Raw genomic sequence first — 20,244 nt, 5'->3', positions numbered from 1 at the left:
GTTTCAAATGCAAATAACCACATTTTTTCTGCGTCTAGCGTAGGTGTTGATAATTTCACAACTCGAAATCTTTGGGTTGGGTATAAGCCAAGGTGTATCAATAATAAACATCCATATTTTTATCACTTTTTGTTCGGTTTTGTAAGGACATTTTAGCTTGATTCAACTTGGCAATGAATTGCTTAAGTTTGAAATAGACTTATGATAATAATTATTATTTCATTCTGGATTTGAAGAAATAGTAGGATTAAGTGATACAGTTATTCACATGCACAGCGTTAAATAGAGCTCTGTGATTGGTTCGTGTATGACCCTGTGCGTTCACGCGCACCTCATAGTAATATTTGTGAATACAGGCGTAAGAAAAATCGTAATTCACAAGTGGATAGGTTTTGGGAGTAAAATAAAACTTTGATGATTTCAATAAATTATAATAGTAAAAATTAAATTACAGTCAACTTAATTCAGAACTTAAATTACTTCTTCTTTGTCGGTAGGAATATAGCCATGAAGATCACACCTGTAAATTTAGACATCATCATTAGAAAACAGAATGTAAGGTTTACAAAAATCATTTCTATGGCTGCGACAATAAGGATTTCAAGGACTTATTTATCTTCTTCTTCTTTTCGTGTCGACAACAAACCTACCCAGTGTCAGCCCAAAACTCTTGGAAGTCTTTAAATAGACTTCGGACGCAGGTTGGCTGTAGTAAGGACAATCTGGTCAGGTGGGGATTCTTGGATGGCTTAAACATGGAGTGCAGGTGCGGTTTTGTTCCCCAGTCGATGAAGCACCTGACGTCGTGCCCTGAGTAGCAACTGCACTCAGGAGGGTTTGATGAGTGCTGCTGACAACGCCACTCTTGTGGCGGAGTTTTGGGCTGACAATGTGTTGGACTATTCACGATTAATATCCAATACGACTACTCCATATAACTTACATATCATGACACCAGCCAAGCTATAGAAAGGTATGACGCAGCCCATTTTCAGTAATACAGGGAATCCAATATTCCCCACCAGAGTGCCTATTCTCCCCATCATCATTATCATTGAGATCGCTAATGTCCTGAAATAAATATTAATACATTGTCATCTTCTATACAACAAATAAAAATATAAGCTGTTAGATTTTAGTTGCAAAATAAGGTACTTGATACAAATAAGGCCTATGTTCTAATAAGGCCTATACATCAGAAAACACAGATAAATAAATCCAACCGGGATAATACTTCAAGGACACGTACTTACATATATGCCCTACAACCCGGTAGAGCGCAAGAGCGTCCCGATCCACGATTCCAGCACCAATTGGCACGCGTTCTTCTAAGGTGGTGGATGATTTCGTGCTCTCTTATAAAAATCTGGCGATTTCATCTTAGATTTTCGGTAAAATGACGCTGTTTTAGATTAAGCTTTTCTTAGTAATCGTTTCTAAATATTTCTTACTAGCTGATAATTACGTTAATTTTTACTACTGGCTATAGATGCATTATTTGTAAATATTTAAAGACAACAAGAGCGAGATATCTAATAAGGCCTGGGCCTTATTTCAGCATGGTAGGCCATATTAGATACTTCTGTCAACACCTGATTACGGACAAATTCATTAAACTAAATGAGTCAAAGAGTAACTAAATATTTATTTAATAAGATTGTCACTAACAGCACAGAAAAGTAAAAGAAAACAGAGTCGAAAAAAATTACAAAACCTGTAAAAAAAAAAAGAAATAAAATACAAATCCAGTAAAAAAAATGTATGCATGCCGTATGTATAATTCTAAAGGAAAGGAGAATAAAAACTGGTATTATCATGCCTGTCTCGAAGACAATGTAGCAGATATGCGACCATAAAAGACTGCTTTTGGTGGTATCACAAAGATTGTGTAGGAGTTAGTAAAGATGATTCAGAAGCCTTTTTATGCCCTGGTTCTAACAAAAATTGAGACCTCATTTTATTTACAAAAATTCAAGACTAAATGATGTTCCTAAACTGATTTATTTAAGAGGTTTTATGTGTAGGCCTTATTCGAACACGGTGTTTTAATAAGCCCTATACAAAAAAATAATGTTGTTTGTTTTTGATCTTTTTGTTGATAATATATGTAAGGAATCATTACTTTGTTACTATGAATATTTAATTTTATCTATATATATTTATGTATAATTCTTAATAAGTGGAATTTAAGTTTATCTAGAGATTTATAGTATATTTCTGTTTACTTGGTATGTCAAATTTTGAAAACGCAAACAAATCGACGTGTTTAATGTTTTAAGACCGAATTTTGTTTAATACAACCTCAATTTTAAGGTCTAGAGGCATTTGAATCATATAGGCCTTATTCCGTGTAGGTGATTTATTAAAGCCAAAAGCAGTGGTTTCGTAATTTGCTTATTTTGAATAGATTTAGTTAAAAATTTAGTTATTTTTTGTAATATTGCTAAAATTAAAGGATGGAAGAAGTTAATTAACCTTGTTTTTGTTGATTGGCGTTAATATTTATTGAAATATAAGCATTTAAAGTTAGGTAGGCCTTATTTGTATCAAGTACCTTAGCACCTAGATTACCATTACAAGATTGTATAGTATGTAATAACAAATCTAATTATGTATAACTCAAAGGTGACCGACTGACTGACATAGTGGTCTATCAACGCACAGCCTAAACCACTGGACGGATCGGGCTGAAATTTGGCATGCAGGTAGATGTTATGACGTAGGCATCCGCTAAGAAAGGATTTTACGAAACTCCACCCCTAAGGGGGTAAAATAGGATCCACGCGTACGAAGTCGCGGGCGGCTGCTAGTGGTGGATAAATGGAAAATGGTGGAAAAGTGTAAATCATTGGGGGAGGCTTATACTCAGCTGTGGACGTCTTGTGGCTGAAATGATGATGATGATGATGTTGAAGATGACTCAGTATTCAGCTTGACGTGCCGTCGTCTGTACCTACTATATTAATTACTTAGGCATTTATTCAGGATACTGATTTATACAATTTCGACATTATAACACCTTAAAGTTAGTACTTCTTGCTTCGAATGCTCCAATCGAACTGCTGTCCGGCGGCATGCCAGCGATAAGGCAACTTCCCCTTCCATTCGTCAAAGTCACGGTAATAATATCATACAGTATTGTAACTTCATATAAACCGACGAAACGCGAGCTTTCCTTCGAATTTCAAATCTAGGGACGTGGTCGAGATCCAAAAGTTAGGGGTGTCGCGAATGTACCGAACGGACGTCGATGGCCTAGTGTTGAAAATGACTAAGGCGATTGAATTTGACTGACCGTTTTAAATGGTCAACTTTGTCAATAACTAACTCATTAACTGTCAGAAATGGTCATTTTCAGTCAGTTTGATTTGAAATGAAAATTGCATTTGTATAAAACCAGCTTTTGCCAACGATTTTATGATTAGTAGATTCAAAATTATTTTAGCATATTTTTTTAATTAAATCTACTAATCACAAAATAACACGCATTTTTATCCTATTCCATTCACAAAGTTTTTTGTTTGTCTAAATAAAAAAAAATACAATCACAAAACTAGACAGAAATTCTAAATAGGACAGATGTAATTAGAGTGGGTACTGTAAGTGAGCAGCCCTATCGCATGTTGTCATGCCGTGACGTACCGCGGGGCTGTTGACATTTATTTAAAAAATATGGCCGAGTTGGAATACTGTTTAGATAGTACCTATTACCGTGTCAAAGTCAACCGGCTCAAAACGACTTATCGACAGCATGCCCCGGAAGTAGTCAAAATCAATACTTAAATAACAATTAGATGATTTTTTATTTCTAAAATACTAAATTGTATACAATAAAATTCTAAAATAATTACATTAAATAATAATCATGAAATAATGGAATATAATACAGAATAAATTCTAAAACCATTCTAATATCTCCAACAATGTCCAGGAAGTAATCAAATAAAGTATTTTAATTTAATAATGGGTTTTTAAGTACTGCCAAAATTGTTACAATAACTATTTATAAGCAACTTATAATCGTATAAATACAATATTAATAAATTCTAAAATCATAACACTACTATTTTGGTCACGTTTAAAATAGTAGAAGCAAAAGTTTCTCAACATTGTTATTCACTTAGTAACTTTAGGTAAGTGCTGGACGTTAAGTTAAAGTTAATAAAGAAGAAACTCCAAATCTAGATTTTGATAAGGCACCCTGCATTGCACCGCAAGGTGAAATTAAAATCCACGTTATCCTTTGACCGGAGACAGCCAAAATAGAACGGTAAAATTAAAATTTTGGCTCAAACTATACAACCGGTACTACTGTACTGGAGTATGTACTCTGGTCACTAGATATTAATAAATAAACATAAACATACTTCATACAATAGGTGCAGGTAAAACAAAAAATATGTTATATGAGGTATAATTTAATTTTAAAGCTTTTAAGTCCATAACTTGAGGCACAACTGCTCGTGGCACAAAACTACCCTAAAATTATCTGCGCAAAATTTGAACCCTCAAAACAGCAGCACAATCCATCAGTTGGTCATAGAACAGAAAAAACGAAGTCAGACGGCCGTCGAAATATAATAATGTCAACATTTTTAATGTAAGTTTTGTACATTTTAAATGAATATACTGATTTATTTTCACCACATCTGAACAATGCCCTAACAAGGCACGCGATAGGTCAAACTTAGCCTGAAGAATAAAGGGATATTTAATTTAAAATTTCCATAATAGCATGCTTACTCAAGTACTTACATTATTTTGATAGGACTTCAACTTTGCCTTGAGATTTTTTTAATTTATTTATTTTCAGCTCACATTTACAAATCCTTGAATAAAAGTGTATTTATTTATGATCTTTCAGAACTTATTGCTTGATATTTTACTATGAACATTTTGCTAGAATATAATTTTATGATGTAAATTTTATTAGTATACACTTTAGAAATAATCATTTAAGAATATTAGTTCTGAAATTTATTATAAACTAGCAGCCGCCCGTGACTTCGTACGCGTGGATCCCGTTTTACCCCTTTAGGAGTTGAATTTTCCAAAATCCCGTCGTGAGCACATACGTTCTAAAAGGAACCCCCATGCAAAATTTAAGACTCCTAGCACTTGTAGTTTCTGAGATTTCGTAATGAGTGAGTCAGTCAATCAGTGACCTTTCTATTATACTCGTATGCAGAATGAGTGTAGGCTAGTTCTTTATTTAGAAAAGTGGGGATGATGATGACGATGATGAAGATACATAAAGTTACGTACCTCGTAGTCGTCGGAAAGAATTCCATGATGAATGCTTGATTAAAGCTCATCATTGATTGTGACAAAGCACAGTCTGCAGCGAAGAGTGAGACAACAAGAGCTTTAGACGTCGCCCATCTCATCCCCAAGGTTATTCCCACTGTTAAACACGAGCCTATGATTATCAACGGTTTCTTTCCAACTTTGGTCACTAGCATCCCTGATAGGAAGTAGGGTATAATGGAAACGGATCCGAGTATTATACTGTTGATATAGGTCTCGGCACCACTGGTTTTCTGGAACAAAATTAACTGTATGATGAATTTCTGTATAAAGAATAACAGCCTACGATTAAACTCAATGAAGCGCACTTTGCAGATCCACTCGAGCTATCGAAGTGACCCAAAAGCTACCTTATGACGCACTAAGAATCATTCGGCACAAAACCACCCAGAGACCCCAATCAGAGAGAAAGAGAGTCAGTCTGTTAGACACAGAAATAACAGTCGATAAGTTTTTAGCGTCTTGCCATCATGCTTGTTTTTTAATTTATACTATTATGCCTGTCATTTGCCATAGTGTTGTAGGCCTTTCATATTAAAGGTAATGATTATAATAATATTACAAGTCACTTACAGGTATACACACAGCCGTCTCATTCCTTGTTTCAACGAGATTATGTGTATAAGTATCCAACATCTGGCATAGATTCTGAGTGTCCCCATTCTCTGTGATAAAACTGTTGTGTTCGACAATTGTGGACACCTGGGGAAACCACAACCTCACTACGTTGTACCTGGAATTTAAAATTAAAGTATGTATGTTCGAAGCCATTGGAAAAAGACTGTCAAGAATCAAGCATGCTACCACGGTTGTGATTGTGTATTGTTTTAGGACAGATTTCTACTGTTATTCTATTTTAAAGACAGGTGCTAAATTAAAGGTTCAGCCGAACCAACGCGTTCAGCTTACGGCAGCGTGAACAACTTTTGCAAGCGCAGTGATCGCCACTATACACGCTATATCAGAGGCAGACTGAACCCCTTGATTTGGCTGAAGCTTAAGACATAAAACATTGGAGGGGTACTTACAGATTCATAATACAAAAATTCATTGAGCATATCAGAATGAGATAAAATAGTAAAGGTTTTTGGAACATAGGCTTCACATTGTGAAGGCCCACCACAATATGGTGGGCGAATCCGTTATTTTTGTTTTCTTGAACTTTTTCCAGTTTTTGCTCCGTTTTAAATAGGTCTTTAAACTGAAATAAATGTTATTTCATTATATTATTTTGCTTTCTGTTTTTATTCCTAGAAAATGTCTTTACATCCATTTTTGTATTAGATTATTTGCTTTAACAACTTTATTTACATTGAGTAAACTAATTATGTGTAGAATATGTTAATCCTGAGATGTTATTGGCCTTCAAACAACCACAGCTGTTTATTTTACAAAAGAAAATTATTTACGCCTGGCTCGGTAGTTCATGTACCGAACTATTAACGTGGGTTCAACAAATTCTACTGGAGTAAATATTATAGTAATAAGCACAAATTTTTATTATTCATGAACAATAATTCAGTGATTTATAATAAGGTAGAAACCACGATAGTCGAATGGTGTAGAGGTCGAACAAGCCGACTCGACAGTTTGAGTAACGTGGATTCGATGCCCGGCATTGCTATGTGATGAACTGACTCATAAAAAATATTTTTAGCTTTATTACGAGGGGGTAAGTAACGGGACTATTAGTAATTTCTACTTTAGAAAAAAATGTATAATTAAAATAGTTAAAATTACTAACTATGTTTTAAGCTCACCGGAGACTGATCTTCTGCTTTTCTATTGTTCATCCTGTATATCTTGGTGAGTATTTCTCTAGTTTCTGCGTATTTTCCTTGCGTTACCATGTACTTAGGGCTCTCAGGCACGAATATGTACAAAATACAGGCGGTGAAAGACCACAGAGACATGAGGTAGAGGTAGAAGTTCCATGTGTTGAGGACTAAAAAAATACGAATTACATGATTTTCCATGACTTAACTTTGTGTCAAAAGACCAGTCCAAGCAAGAGTTTCGATCAAGCAGGTACAAATAATTGGGCCTTCTTCATTAAAATAATTCTCACCAAGTTTCCCATCAAACAGGGTATACCTCCAGTTGTTGGTCAGGATTCCCCATGACATAACCGCGAGGAGAACCTGCGCCATTGACTGGAATGATGACTGGCAAATGACGACTCGATCACGGATGCCGTTGTGGCAGAACTCTGACGTCAGAGTGATCATAGCACTGAATGATGTGGCAAATCTGGAATAGTGAAGGAGGTAATATTAGTTGTTTATGTTTATGGAAAAGAAAAACGCATAGTCAGCAAAATTGCTAAACTTAAGTGGCTGTGACCAAGACATCTCGTAGAATAAAATTATTAAAGACCGTTGGGGCAGAAAAGTTCTTGAGTGGTGATCACAGATTGGAAAACTTATTAAAGGCCAGAAGAAACTCCAAAGATCCAGCAACTGGGCCAAAGATCTTCTGAAGGTCATAGGAAGTTTTTTATTTCGTGAATACGAATTATTTAAATGATGCTAACGGGCTTTTGATGTGATACAATTTAAATATACTTACAGAATACCCTCTAGGAATTTGGAAGTGATAAGAACTTCATAGGATTGACTAGTTCCGGCAACAATCATGAAAAAGCAGGAGCCTCCCAATCCTGTGTAGATGAAGACTTTTCTCCCGAAGGTGTCTGTGAGGAAGCCCGCCAGCAATGTTGAGAAAAGCATGCCTGAAATAATTATATATTATAAAAATTTAATAAACATAATAATATTTAAAGTAGGTATTGGAGAAGAAAGCGCAGCATATGGCGTCTACCCACAAGGTGGACCGGCGACCTCGGCGGTCATTATAGAAATCATTTTGGCGTAGGCCGTAGGCGTCCTATGGCTGAAGTCCACCAATCATAGTCTTACCCATTTAGCCCTACCGTACCCTATGTGGTACGGTACCTTTATGAAAATATTTCGAAGAACCAAACTGTTGTTAATTTGTAAAAATGATTGTGACAGTAAGCTTAAAGTGATTATTTTACATAAAAATATTTAAAAATATGTTTCAACAAGTGGTTTTGGAAATATTTATAAAATTCCTCGACAGAAAACAAAAAAAATATTTACAATGTATTTAAGAAGGTATAATTTCTTATTATTCATGGTAAATTATGTTATTTATCCATTTTATTTAAAAAAATAGAGTACAATAGATAACATGACTACAAAAAAAAATTATTGACATTATTTTTATAGGGTTTATTCCAGTCTAAAATAGGTGTACCGTATAAGGTACAGTAGGTCTATGCATGAGCACATCATGCGAAAAAAAATTTTTTTTTATTATTTTTATTTGTTTTAGGCTATTGATGCTTCACTATAAATATTGCCATAACTCATGAAAAATTTGATAATTTCAGCAAAAATAAAGCAATGTTGGTATTTATCTACTGCTATCTTGTCAGATGACCGCTAATGATGATCAGACTGACGAAGATTTAGGCGATAAAAATAGTGTTAATCTAAATAATTACCCTCAGAGTTTTCTTCGATGGATTTGCTAAATTTCCATCGTCGTGTTGCTAAATGCGATTATGGATAGCACTAAACGTAACAAATCAGAAGAAGCCAGGTCTTCTTCGGCTATCCTCACTAACTTCGGAGAAGGTAGGAAAAAAGAACCAAATGTGGTTAGTATCACAGAAAACGTCTTACAAGATATGCCATGTGTGATACTAGTGATTATGTGATTTTATTTTTATTTTATATCATACAAAAATAAATAAAAACCTTCTTTGAACAACAACTATGTTTTGCTTGCTTATAGACCTACTGTACCCTATATGGTACGGGCTCCCCACGGCCCCTATTTATGGAATATTTTTTTGAATATTTTTTTCATGATTTTTAGGCTTCACTTTGTAAGTTTTTGCTGAAAAATCAATTTTTATTTACAAAAATAATTATCGGTCTAAATGGGTTAAATGAAAACAGATGGGTTTCGATCATATTTAGTGACATTTATGACAAGCATCTCCATCCTTAGGGAGGCACTTTAAAAGTCTATGTTTTGCTTGCTTATAGACCTACTGTACCCTATATGGTACGGGCTCCCCACGGCCCCCTATTTATGGAATATTTTTTTAAATATTTTTTTCATGATTTTTAGGCTCCCCTTTGTAAGTTTTTGCTGAAAATTCAATTTTTAATTACAAAAATAATTATCGGTCTAAATGGGTTAAATTGATACTCAGGTTTCAAGTGTCTTTTCTTTTATTTTTAACCTCAGTTACAAATATCCAATTTTGTAGATTCTTAGCAAATCATTTCTTCCCTATGAAGATTGCTAAATTTTACTGGTGTGGGCACATAACAGGGCAATTTAAAAAACAGCGTTGCCTAATCAGGAAAGAAGCAGCTCGATTATAAACAACTCTTACTTTGAACCGTTGCTTTGGAAACTGTTAAAAACTTGTAAAAAAAAACCAACATAGGTACAGTTTGACGCTGCAAATAAACCGTTACACCCAAAGTAGCCAAAATTTCGCAACACCACGTCTCTGTTACAATAATTGGAATAAGGTTGAATTGTCAACTTTTTGACCAATTTGGGCGTCATGAACTATTTGTCACTACACCCTGTAAAAGTTGCTTTTGTTTGTAAAGCAAGTGAAGGTAAACACTGTAGTATCTTACGTACTTGTGATAGAGGTGAATTTGCAACAAAAATGTGTGTCTTACCTATGTAAGGGATAGCATTCAACAGTCCCTTTTCGACTAGATTCATTTTCAGGTCACATTCTGCGCTCGGTAACAGATACGACGTCGTGTTGCTTGTCAAAATTCCGCTGACTAAAGCACAAAATGAGCTGAGTAGTATTTGTATATGGAAGAGTCCGAAGCCACATTTTTTTAACGCGTCATTCACTTCTTGCATAGGTGTTGGAGCTTTGGCTTCTATCCGATCATTGTCTGAAAGGAAAGGATAAATACTTTTATGTCTTTTCAAATGGATGATAATTAATTGTTCACAAAGGGTGCGTTGTGAGTTTGTAAATGCAAATCTTACGCAGTCTTATTCATCATCAGTAAAAATAGCTATACAGGGTGGAAACGATAAGTGATCTCATTCGATTATTTCTAAACTATACAAGATATCTGAAAACTGGTTACTGTGTGCCTACCATGAGTTTACGTTAGGTGAGCTCGCTAGCGAATACGTCAAAAAATTATATGAAGATTTTATTTCTTGAAAGTAGCCGCTAGGGGCGCTGCACAATATGTCATACATTTAAATGTCATTTTTTTACGCAGTCGCTAGCGAGCACACCTAACGTAAACTCATGGTAGGCACACTGATCCTGAAAGTGCTTGACGAGCTCTTTCAAACGGTACCAATAATAGGTTACAGAATAAATTGGAACTATCCGAAAATTCAATGTTTCCAGCTTCCATACATTTGGTAAAGTTACATAATATTAAAAACTACACAAGATATCGCAAAACTAATTACTGATCCTAAAAGTGCTTCACGAGCTCTATCCAACGGTATCAACAATAGCTTACAGAATAAATTGGATCTATCCAAAAATTCAATGTTTCCATCTTCCATACATTTAGTACTATCACAGTCATGGCACTCATCTCTTGATAATATTATAGCAAGTAAAGCCTAAAACTAATGTTTTTCACAAATAATTTTAAATAAGATGCAATTTACGAGTTTATTTAACCGACTTTTTAAGTTTATTACCTATTTAACAAAAAATAAATTACACATCTAATATTGTGTGGTTGTCATACATTTAGTATGGAAGCTGGGAACATTTAATTTTCGGATAGTTCCAGTTTATTCTGTAACCTATTATTGGTACCGTTTGAAAGAGCTCGTGAAGCACTTTCAGGATCAGTAACCAGTTTTTCAATATCTTGTATAGTTTAGAAATAATCGAGTGAGATCACTTATCGTTTCCACCCTGTATAGGCAGGCCGCTACCAATCGATCAACATGAAAACATTGGGGGAGGCCTATGTTCAGCAGTGGATCAGTGGCAGTCTTACGGTTGAAATGATGATGATGATGAAAAATAGGTATTCAATGTTTTATGACGCCACTAATGCCTCTGAGATCTAGTAGTCAGAAAGTAGGACTCTTATCTGTCCTGGATTCCAAAGTGGGGCACAAAAATTTAAAAGTTTGTTGGGAACGCGCTTGGATCAAACTGAAGTTTTAAATGAAATTAATTTTTGTGGTTTCGCCACCCACGTTAAGCGCTAGATAGCTAATAAAATCTGACTCTATTTAAAATAATCTAATCTTCAGTGTTTTTTTTTTAACTTTTTCACAAATTCTTCATTGAATATTCGTCCAAGATTCTAGACCAATGTAGACTTTTAATTGAGTCACGTAGGGTCTTGACCTTAGTAGCAAAAAACACATTAAAATAATACCTACTAGCTTCAGTAACACTCGTGCTAAATAAATGATCATCATAAACGTACGCTATGATAATAAACTACTTTACATAACGAATACACATTTGTACAAACAGTAGTAGATACTGTTTAGTAATATTTTTACCCGAATATTTTGGGCATCTCTGACTAATTAAAAATAGGTTTGGTCATCTGTAGGTCGGTGCTTTTGCGTTGAAAATGCATACTTTATCAGGAGGGGGATGTTTTCCAAATTTTTCACGATAATCATTGTTGAAAATGGTAATTTCAAGAAATGGCTGTGAACATTTTCATCTGTCGAATTTGCGCAAAGAAGTTTTGTGAGGAACTATCAATGTAGACCTAAAAATTCAGAATATCTTACGTCAATATTTTAACTTATTTATTTATTTATACTTTTGCACAAAAAGACTGTACAGTGGCGGACTTAATGCCAGGTGGCATTCTCTGCCAGTCAACCACAGGTCGAGTTGAGAGACTAAAAGGCGGTGCAATAAAATAACTTATTGGCCGGGGCCTTACGAATATTCATTCGAGTACAATGCTTTATAATCAGCCTTCTCCTGTTTTATCTAACGGTCCTAGTCTTTTGAATTTAGCAGCTTTCTCCTTCTTTAACTAGTCAGTCTGTCCATCAAGGAAGGATTATAAAATCTGGCTAACACAGTCATAATAGCTACCGAGGTTTTTTCCGCGGGCTAATGTCAGTAAATATAACTTTATCTTAATTTGTAAAACATTTAAATTATCAAAACACTCAGTTTTACTATTTGTTTGTTTATTAGATAAGATCTCTGTAAAGTTGTATGATTGAATGACGAGATATCTCTTCTGGTGTTTAATGCAATTTTATGTACAAAAGATCTACTTACAAAATTAATTAATTAAGCGTTTTCCACGAAATCTGTTTATCAAAGGCATACATAATAATATGAAGCTGAAGAATTTGTTTGTTGACTGATTTACAAAAATACTATGTTTGTGCTGTACCTCTAGTAGGAAAAACTTTCGAGTTCGTTTCGTTGCGTATTCAAAGTGTCATCGAAAAATTTTGTATGAAAAATTAAACAGCGCCCCCTATATTATAGCCGCCCTAGGGGGCGCTGTTTAATTTTTCATAGAAAATTTTTCGATGACACTTTGAATACGCAACGAAACGAACTCGAAAGTTTTTCCTACTAGAGGTACTGAATAGCCCATTTCTGTACCCCCAGTGAAAAGGGATCTAACTCGACTTAGATCAAAATTGACTTTATAACATAATGTGAATCTCTGAAAAATTAGCTATTTTTGTATCTAATCGGTATGTTTCTACGACGTATAGAAAAGAAAATAATTTTGTGCCAAATGATACAAGTAAGGCTTTGTGAACCAATTTTGAGTTTTCTTTCGTGTATATTGATACATGTCTACTTTTAACAAAGTGTACCGGAGGCTTCTTTCAATTTTTTATTGTGTCAAGAGGTACGACTCGTGTTACTACTTTTTACACGATTGAAGTTGTTCAGATTGAATTTGTGATTAACAATATAAGATGACTCATATTAATATACACAAAAAAAACTATGTATTGTTGGTTGGTGAAAAAGAATGTAACTTAATTTATATCACAAAAAGTAAAAGACAAATGATTATTTATTTTGTGTATAATGATTCAATTAGACTAATACCATTAACCACAAAAGTTTCGTACATGTGTAAAATGTTATCATAACTAACACCAAAAAACGGCAGAGCGAAGTGATTTCGAATGTTTCAACTGCTACGTTTTGTCACTTGTCTAGGAGGGCTAATTTTAGTCTAAGAGAGGGGAGCTTAGATTACATTACAGGAAACGCACAATATAATAAAATAAAATAATGTAAGTAGCTGAGCCTTTTTGCTATTGAGCACCATGAAAATTTAACACAATTTAGCCGATTTGTTTATTTTTTCAAAATCGATTCACAATGTCTATTATGAGGCGACCGCAGGAACGTCACTATTCGTGCAATCCTATCAATGAAGTACGACATTTTCTGGTGCAGATTTTATCGCCATAAATTATAAAACTTGATAGTCATGGATTTGACTGACAGCTGTCCGTCAAATTCCCGCCCCGCACCCCGCACTGTACATATTTTGTTCGCGATGTCTGTTCTATACGTAGTAATATTACTTCAATGACAGCTTATACAGGGTGTCCCAAAAACAATGGATAACCCTGTAACCATCGATAGGCCTCGCCATGATCTCCCTAACGTCCATTTTTGACCCCAGTAAAAATATCACCGATTTCAAGATTTTTAAGTTTTTGTGCATTTTTAGAAAATTTCCACCTGCGATTACTTTTTCGCATGCCATTTCTACAAATGAGGATACTTTTCAATCTAGTTTTTTTCCTTATCATAAAGGATAGTTGGGCTATCAAAAGAAAAGATTAAAGTTCAACAATCTAGTTTGAAAGTATGAAAATTTTAAGAAATTGCAGAAGAGAAGGAACAATTAATTCATTGTCTTGCACTTTTGATCAGCCATCGTGTAAAAAAAATGTAGGAAGACCATCGTGCCCATTACCTTAAAAACTTTCTTGGTTAATTGAGATTCTAAAAAGGTATCACAAGCCTATGTATCCGGTATTATTTTTATCTTATGGCTACTTGAATAGCAACTAGTATGAAAACTGCAAAAATTAGTTTTTCTCGTAATAGCTAAACTAGGACTGCATAGTGGCACTAAAAACAAATGGATACTTTTTAGCGTAGGAATTTAAATAAAGCAACATTTTATCATCATCATCATCATCATTTCAGCCGTAGGACGTCCACTGCTGAACATAGGCCTGTACCCTAATGATTTTCATAATAACCGCTTGGTAACGGCCTGTATACAGCACCTTCCTGCTTATCTTTATGAGGTCGTCGGTCCACTTTGTAGGTGGAAGTCCTACGATGCGCTCTCCGGTACGTAGCCTCCACTTGAACCCTGCTGCCTCAGTTCTGCGAACTACTGTGCCTTGCCCTTTGCCACTTCAGCTTGCTGATCCGTCGGGCTATGTCAGCGACTTTAGTTCGTTTACAGGTCTCCTAATTTCTGATATGGTTTCGTAAAGAAACCCGAGCATAGCCCCTTCCATAGGACGCTGTGCAAAAAATCCACGTTTCCGAGCCGTGTATTATCACGGGCATCTGTCTATAGGCACATTTATAAGGTGTAAAACAAAAAATAAGTAATAACAAAAACGCAGAACGGACGGCCAATGGGGCAACAGGGTTCAAGTGGAGGCTACGTACCGGAAAGCGCATCGTAGGACGTCCACCGTTTACACATTTTTTTTCTCATCACAAAATTGGTGTATATTGATATAAGTAGAAATTTTTGGACGATTTACCCTAAATAACCTGAAATAATGATTCCTCATAGTGTAATTACTAATGTTTGTTTTACAACTTTTTCTAAAATTAAAGAAACAAAAAAATATCAACAGAAATGGCGTAAAATGTATCACTTTACACTTGTTAGCGGATGGTCAATTCAGTGTGGTGTAAAATGATTTATGTCCCATTACATCACTTTACACGAATGTAAAGTTGCCGTGCATGGCGATATAACTGGGTTTTTATTTAATTACGAAAAAACTACATGCTATATTTACCAAACTGGCACACTGCCTAATTATATCTAACATTACCTTTCACCTAAAAAATATTTCACCAAGTTATCTCTAATAGCGACGAAGCAGGATTTTTTTTAACTTCAAATGCGATTTCCCAAAAATCACCATTTTCGACTTAACTCCGTTTTCACTGGGGGTACAGATTTATCGAGAAAGGCTATCGCTATAGGTAATAGGATAGCATCAAATAATAAAATGTTGCGAAAACGGGAAAAAATATAAGCACAGCATACAATGGATATTGTTATCAATCTTACTGGAGTGTCTCTTTTTCATGTTTTCCCAAAATTATAAAATATTCATGAAAATATTTATAAAAGAATATCAAGAATCAAATTCATAATTTAATTACTTTAAAACTAACATGAAATTAAAAGTGGTGGATCATTCATAGGCGGATGATTTGATTGACGAACCCATAAAATTAAATTATTTTATATTTCGTGTATTCACAACACAAATTCAGGTGATATTTTAGTTGATAAAATAATTTGTTAAATCTAACAGATTTGTTTAAACACAGTATTTTATCCAACAAAATTTATATTCAAATAGATACTTTATGTAACAGATTTTCAAAAATAAAACTTAAATATTTTTTAATTGATTGGACTTTTTTGCTTTGAGTGTTAATAAATACTTTTTTTCTAATGTGCTCAAAAAAGAAAATCTAAAATGATGGGCGCGTAAAATTATAAAAATATTATGACTTGAGATGTCATGCTGTCATTATTACTAAATCATTGTGTCATTTTGTCCAAACAAAAATCATCCAAAAAATGTGATTTAAACAACAAATTCCAAGAAATGGAACAAAAATACACCAACTGCAACATGACCGGAGAATCGCCGCAGTTTCGACAAATAATGGACCCCCTAATAGAGGCTTTAGTCAAACCAGACTATTTGAAAAGGGACCTCTTTTTCGCTTTATTGCTCATTGCAATGAAAGAAAACGACTTCCTACTACTTAAAAATGTCGACAGCGGATCTATCAACATCATAGACTACATGGTTACTAAAAAATCCAAGAATGTTATACACGAAGGCAGTTTTGTCCTCAACGGATTCCAGGACATGCCATTGAAGATCATCGCCTGTCCCATAAACGACACTATACTGATCATTGCTACAATACCAGAACTTTACAAACACGCTTACTCACTGTGTGTGAAATTGAACAAGTTTATTCATATCTCACCGCTCGGAATCCCGTCGCATTTCACAAATTTAAACGAACTCTTCATAGATTTCAAGGATAAAATTGTAAATCCAGTGAAAGGCACCATATTGAACTACCATAAATTCCCGAGCGCGAATCTTTTCGGTCTCCCAGACGATATTGTTCATCAAATACTCCTGAGTTTGGCTGTCAGAGATGTATTGAATATATCTGAATGTTGTAAAAGGCTCCATAGAATTGTAAAAGAGGATTCACTATGGTTCCGGATTTATGGCAGAGATTTTCCTAATAAACATAAAAGTGAGGAGAGATGCTGGCGGGAGGCGTATGTTGAGGAGTATTTGTTGAAACAAGAGGAGAAATTTACGCTTCGGAGCGACGCCGAGACGGAGTTCCAAGACTTTGCGATGCCAAATTACACTAGACATGTACCCGAGTCGAGATGGGAAGTTATTTTGTGAAGTACGCTTTGGTTGTCTTCGTTTACGTTATTGGAAATTTCACAGGGAGGCTCGTCAACAATCCTGGGTATACGCTTTAATTTGAATTTGTATTCGGGAAATGTTTTTGGATCGTAGCAATTCATCTTGGAGTTGTTTTAATTGTTTTGATTCTTGGAACGGAAGATGAAACGGCGTTTAATGTAAACAAACAGGTTTGCTCTTGTTTTTATTACGGTAATTTTATTTATTTTTGTTCCATATTGCAACAGTAATTTTAATATTGTTTTTGAGTTTATTGCTTGATTTGGAATCCTCATTATTGATAGAATATTATACCGTAAATTATTTTAAAATGTGGTTCTGTATTTCCCATCCGATAAATATATTTTTTGAAAGCTTACATCTTTTTTTATTTAAATACAGTTTTTCTTATTTTGATGTCTACTTAGACGATTTTACGCTTGTGATTAATGTCTTGAAATCTCAGATACATAAAAATTCAAACCTTTTTTCAAACGTTTAAATATTTGGTCTTATTGAAAGCAATTTTAAATACAAAATGCCTTACTAACTACTACGCGCTAATAGAGCCTATAAAACTAAAATCGTTTAGTATTCTGTTCACATATTCTGACCCTTATTGTCATTAAGATGTTTTAATCAATAGAAAAACTTAATTAACTCTGCTCATTATTTACTTAAGTTGTTATGCAAATTAGTAAACAGACCGCACCTGTGTCGGCTAAGGCTTGTAAATTCACTTCACTCATTTTGTTTAATAATTTAGTTCAATTTTCCATCACAATGCTTAAATTATTAACACCATGCTTCATAGCGTTGAAGCTAATAACGTACTGATCCAATTGATAAAGTAGCACGCGTTTTATTTTATGCGCGAACGCATCTCGTACAGTCGGTGTCAATAGTTTTTCTTATTCGTCGCTACCCTCTTGCCAGTGGTTGTGGTCGTCACACTTTGGTGGCAAGCTTCACAATCCATCACCATTCCTACCGCATTGCAGCCTTTCTTGTGCACTCGTGGAGTGGACCATTGAGTGCAGTTTTGACCTGATCAGTCCAATGCATGGGTGACCTGCCGCGTGCTCTTGTGCCTTCATCCTCAACTGGCAAATAAATTATAATTTGTTATTATTATAACTCGTCGTGACACCCAAAGTAGTCGTAAAAGTCCGCAACACGTCTTTGTTACAATATAAGGGTTTTGACAACATTTTCTCCACTTTGGGTGTCACCAACTATTACGCTGACTGTACGTGACGTAGCATGCGTATAGTCTGCGCCAAAGGGACGTGTAAATTTTGTAAATGTAATCAAAATCAAATGGCGACTTGTGTAGTTGTGATAAGAGCAATTTTGCAACGAATTTCGTATATCAGTTCGACAGTCAGCACGTCTTTACCTAATTTTGTTGTGTACAAAATGAAATGTGTTTTGTCTGGTTTACACCAGACTCAAAGCAAGCAGCAAAGTATGAACATAAACAAAATTCTTTTTTCTACATAAAAGGTACATTATTTTTTTCGAAAAGTATTCTTTTATTTCATTCTTCATCATCATCGTCAAGTATCATTGAATGTTCGATGTAAACCTAAGAAATACCACAAAGCACTAATTCCCGTCTTTTACTTTTGTTGAGACGTTGATCTCTATTTTGTGACCATGTTCAGTATTTTTATTCCCAAAATTATTTCTTGAAAAAATCTAACTGCCTAAGGCGGGAATCAAATTTTAATGGATTTGTGGGCATTTCTACTGTACGGTGTATTTTTTCTCAATTCGGTGCTAAAATTTATATTTAGTTTTTTAAGTAGTTTCAATACAAAAAAATAAATGTTACTCCATTCTGAATGTAAAAATAGCATTGTCACTAAATATTGTGAAGTGGTTTATGAGAAATGTTAAGCATCGAATTGAGAGAGCACCGAATTGAGAAAATGAATCACGGAATTGAGAAATGAATCTCCAAATATAAAAATCGCTCCGCAAACTTAGAATTGATGACATTATGAAGAAATACCTAATGTATTTCAATAATTTAATATAATAAATACTTATAACGTTTTGATATCTGATTGCTGGTCTATTAGTTAGTTAGATGGTTCATTTTAGGTTTATGTGTCTGAAATACCAATGGAATAAAACAAAAATCCTAATCAATATGTTTAATTTTTTAATAAGGAACTGTAATAAATTCTTAATTGTTATATATTACTTTAATTTTATTTAAATAAAACAAATAAATACATAACACAGGGTCTCTTTGTTTATTTATTCTTAACCTTAAACATTAAACAATTATTGCAAAACCCAAGAGCTAGATTGACCTGACACTATACCGAAGATATTATATCGGACGTCAGTTTGTACACGATTAAAATGGCACTCAAATAGCTGAAATACAACAAGGCACCAGGTGTTACGGCATTATAGCTGAGCTTCGCCGGTACTAAAGGCTCTACAGAAGCAGTTCAATTCCGTCATTCTCGAAGAAAAAACGCCTCCGGCATGGCACAGAAGTGTGGTGATAGCATTATAGTCATCTCACTTATGAGGCGTGTTTACAAGCTGTTTTCGAGAGTCCTTACGAATCATCTCGCTCGCAGAATCTCTTTAAATACTTCATGAACATTATTAATGTCGCACACCGGTTTGAGAAATGACCAGTGACCAAAAATTCTGAGTGATTTCAAACCTCTGAAAAATGCTCCTCAAAGCGACTGATCCCTCTTTTATACTGCTCGACCACTCGAATGCAACTGCTAGTTTATGGGAATCAGGCGTGGGTGTTCGTATTGTGCGTTGTTAGTGATATAGGAGCACAAAAGTAAAAATCACGGAATTGAGGCACACACGTCGGACAAAATTTAAATGTATTACTGTATTAAAACCCAATGACTTGTAATAGAGAAACTCATTTATATAGCTTTATTAACTATCCCTTGTTCTGTGAATGTGGGTTTCATAATGGGGAAGTTATTATTTCAAAAGTTATGAAGCAAAAACGAGTAAATTCTGGAAACCGGACACTCCATTTTAGGCCAAATTTCGCCCGTTTTTGAACTTTCGGATTTTTTCAAGGCGAGATGTAAAACCTGGCGGGCTTCTAAATATGCTCTCCATCAAGTCAAGAGTCCTATAAATACGTGTGATTTTTTTCAAGTCCGTACTTCAATTTTAAAGGTA

At 34.6% G+C, this 20,244-nt stretch overlaps 2 protein-coding genes across 2 annotated transcripts; one reads left to right on the top strand and one right to left on the bottom strand.

The window, feature by feature from the left end:
• Positions 1-415: 415 nt before the first annotated feature.
• LOC114353931 (putative transporter SVOPL) lies at positions 416-17,877 on the bottom strand. The gene is made up of 10 exons (XM_028306122.1): positions 17,774-17,877; positions 10,044-10,274; positions 7,876-8,038; positions 7,376-7,557; positions 7,068-7,252; positions 6,336-6,508; positions 5,881-6,040; positions 5,266-5,540; positions 944-1,071; positions 416-520 (listed from the first exon to the last, which is right to left on the bottom strand). Exons 1-10 carry the CDS (start codon positions 17,808-17,810, stop codon positions 477-479), a joined length of 1,578 nt encoding a protein of 525 aa, XP_028161923.1. The 5' UTR covers positions 17,811-17,877; the 3' UTR covers positions 416-476.
• On the top strand, positions 16,142-17,264 carry LOC114353932 (uncharacterized). Its single transcript, XM_028306123.1, has one exon. It carries the CDS (start codon positions 16,222-16,224, stop codon positions 17,056-17,058), a length of 837 nt encoding a protein of 278 aa, XP_028161924.1. The 5' UTR covers positions 16,142-16,221; the 3' UTR covers positions 17,059-17,264.
• Positions 17,878-20,244: the final 2,367 nt, after the last annotated feature.

Source organism: Ostrinia furnacalis, unplaced genomic scaffold (assembly GCF_004193835.3).
Source record: "Ostrinia furnacalis isolate ACB-3 unplaced genomic scaffold, ASM419383v2 OfSCF1862, whole genome shotgun sequence".
NCBI classification, from domain to species: Eukaryota; Metazoa; Arthropoda; class Insecta; order Lepidoptera; family Crambidae; genus Ostrinia; species Ostrinia furnacalis.
This window is presented reverse-complemented; position numbering and strand designations above follow the sequence as displayed.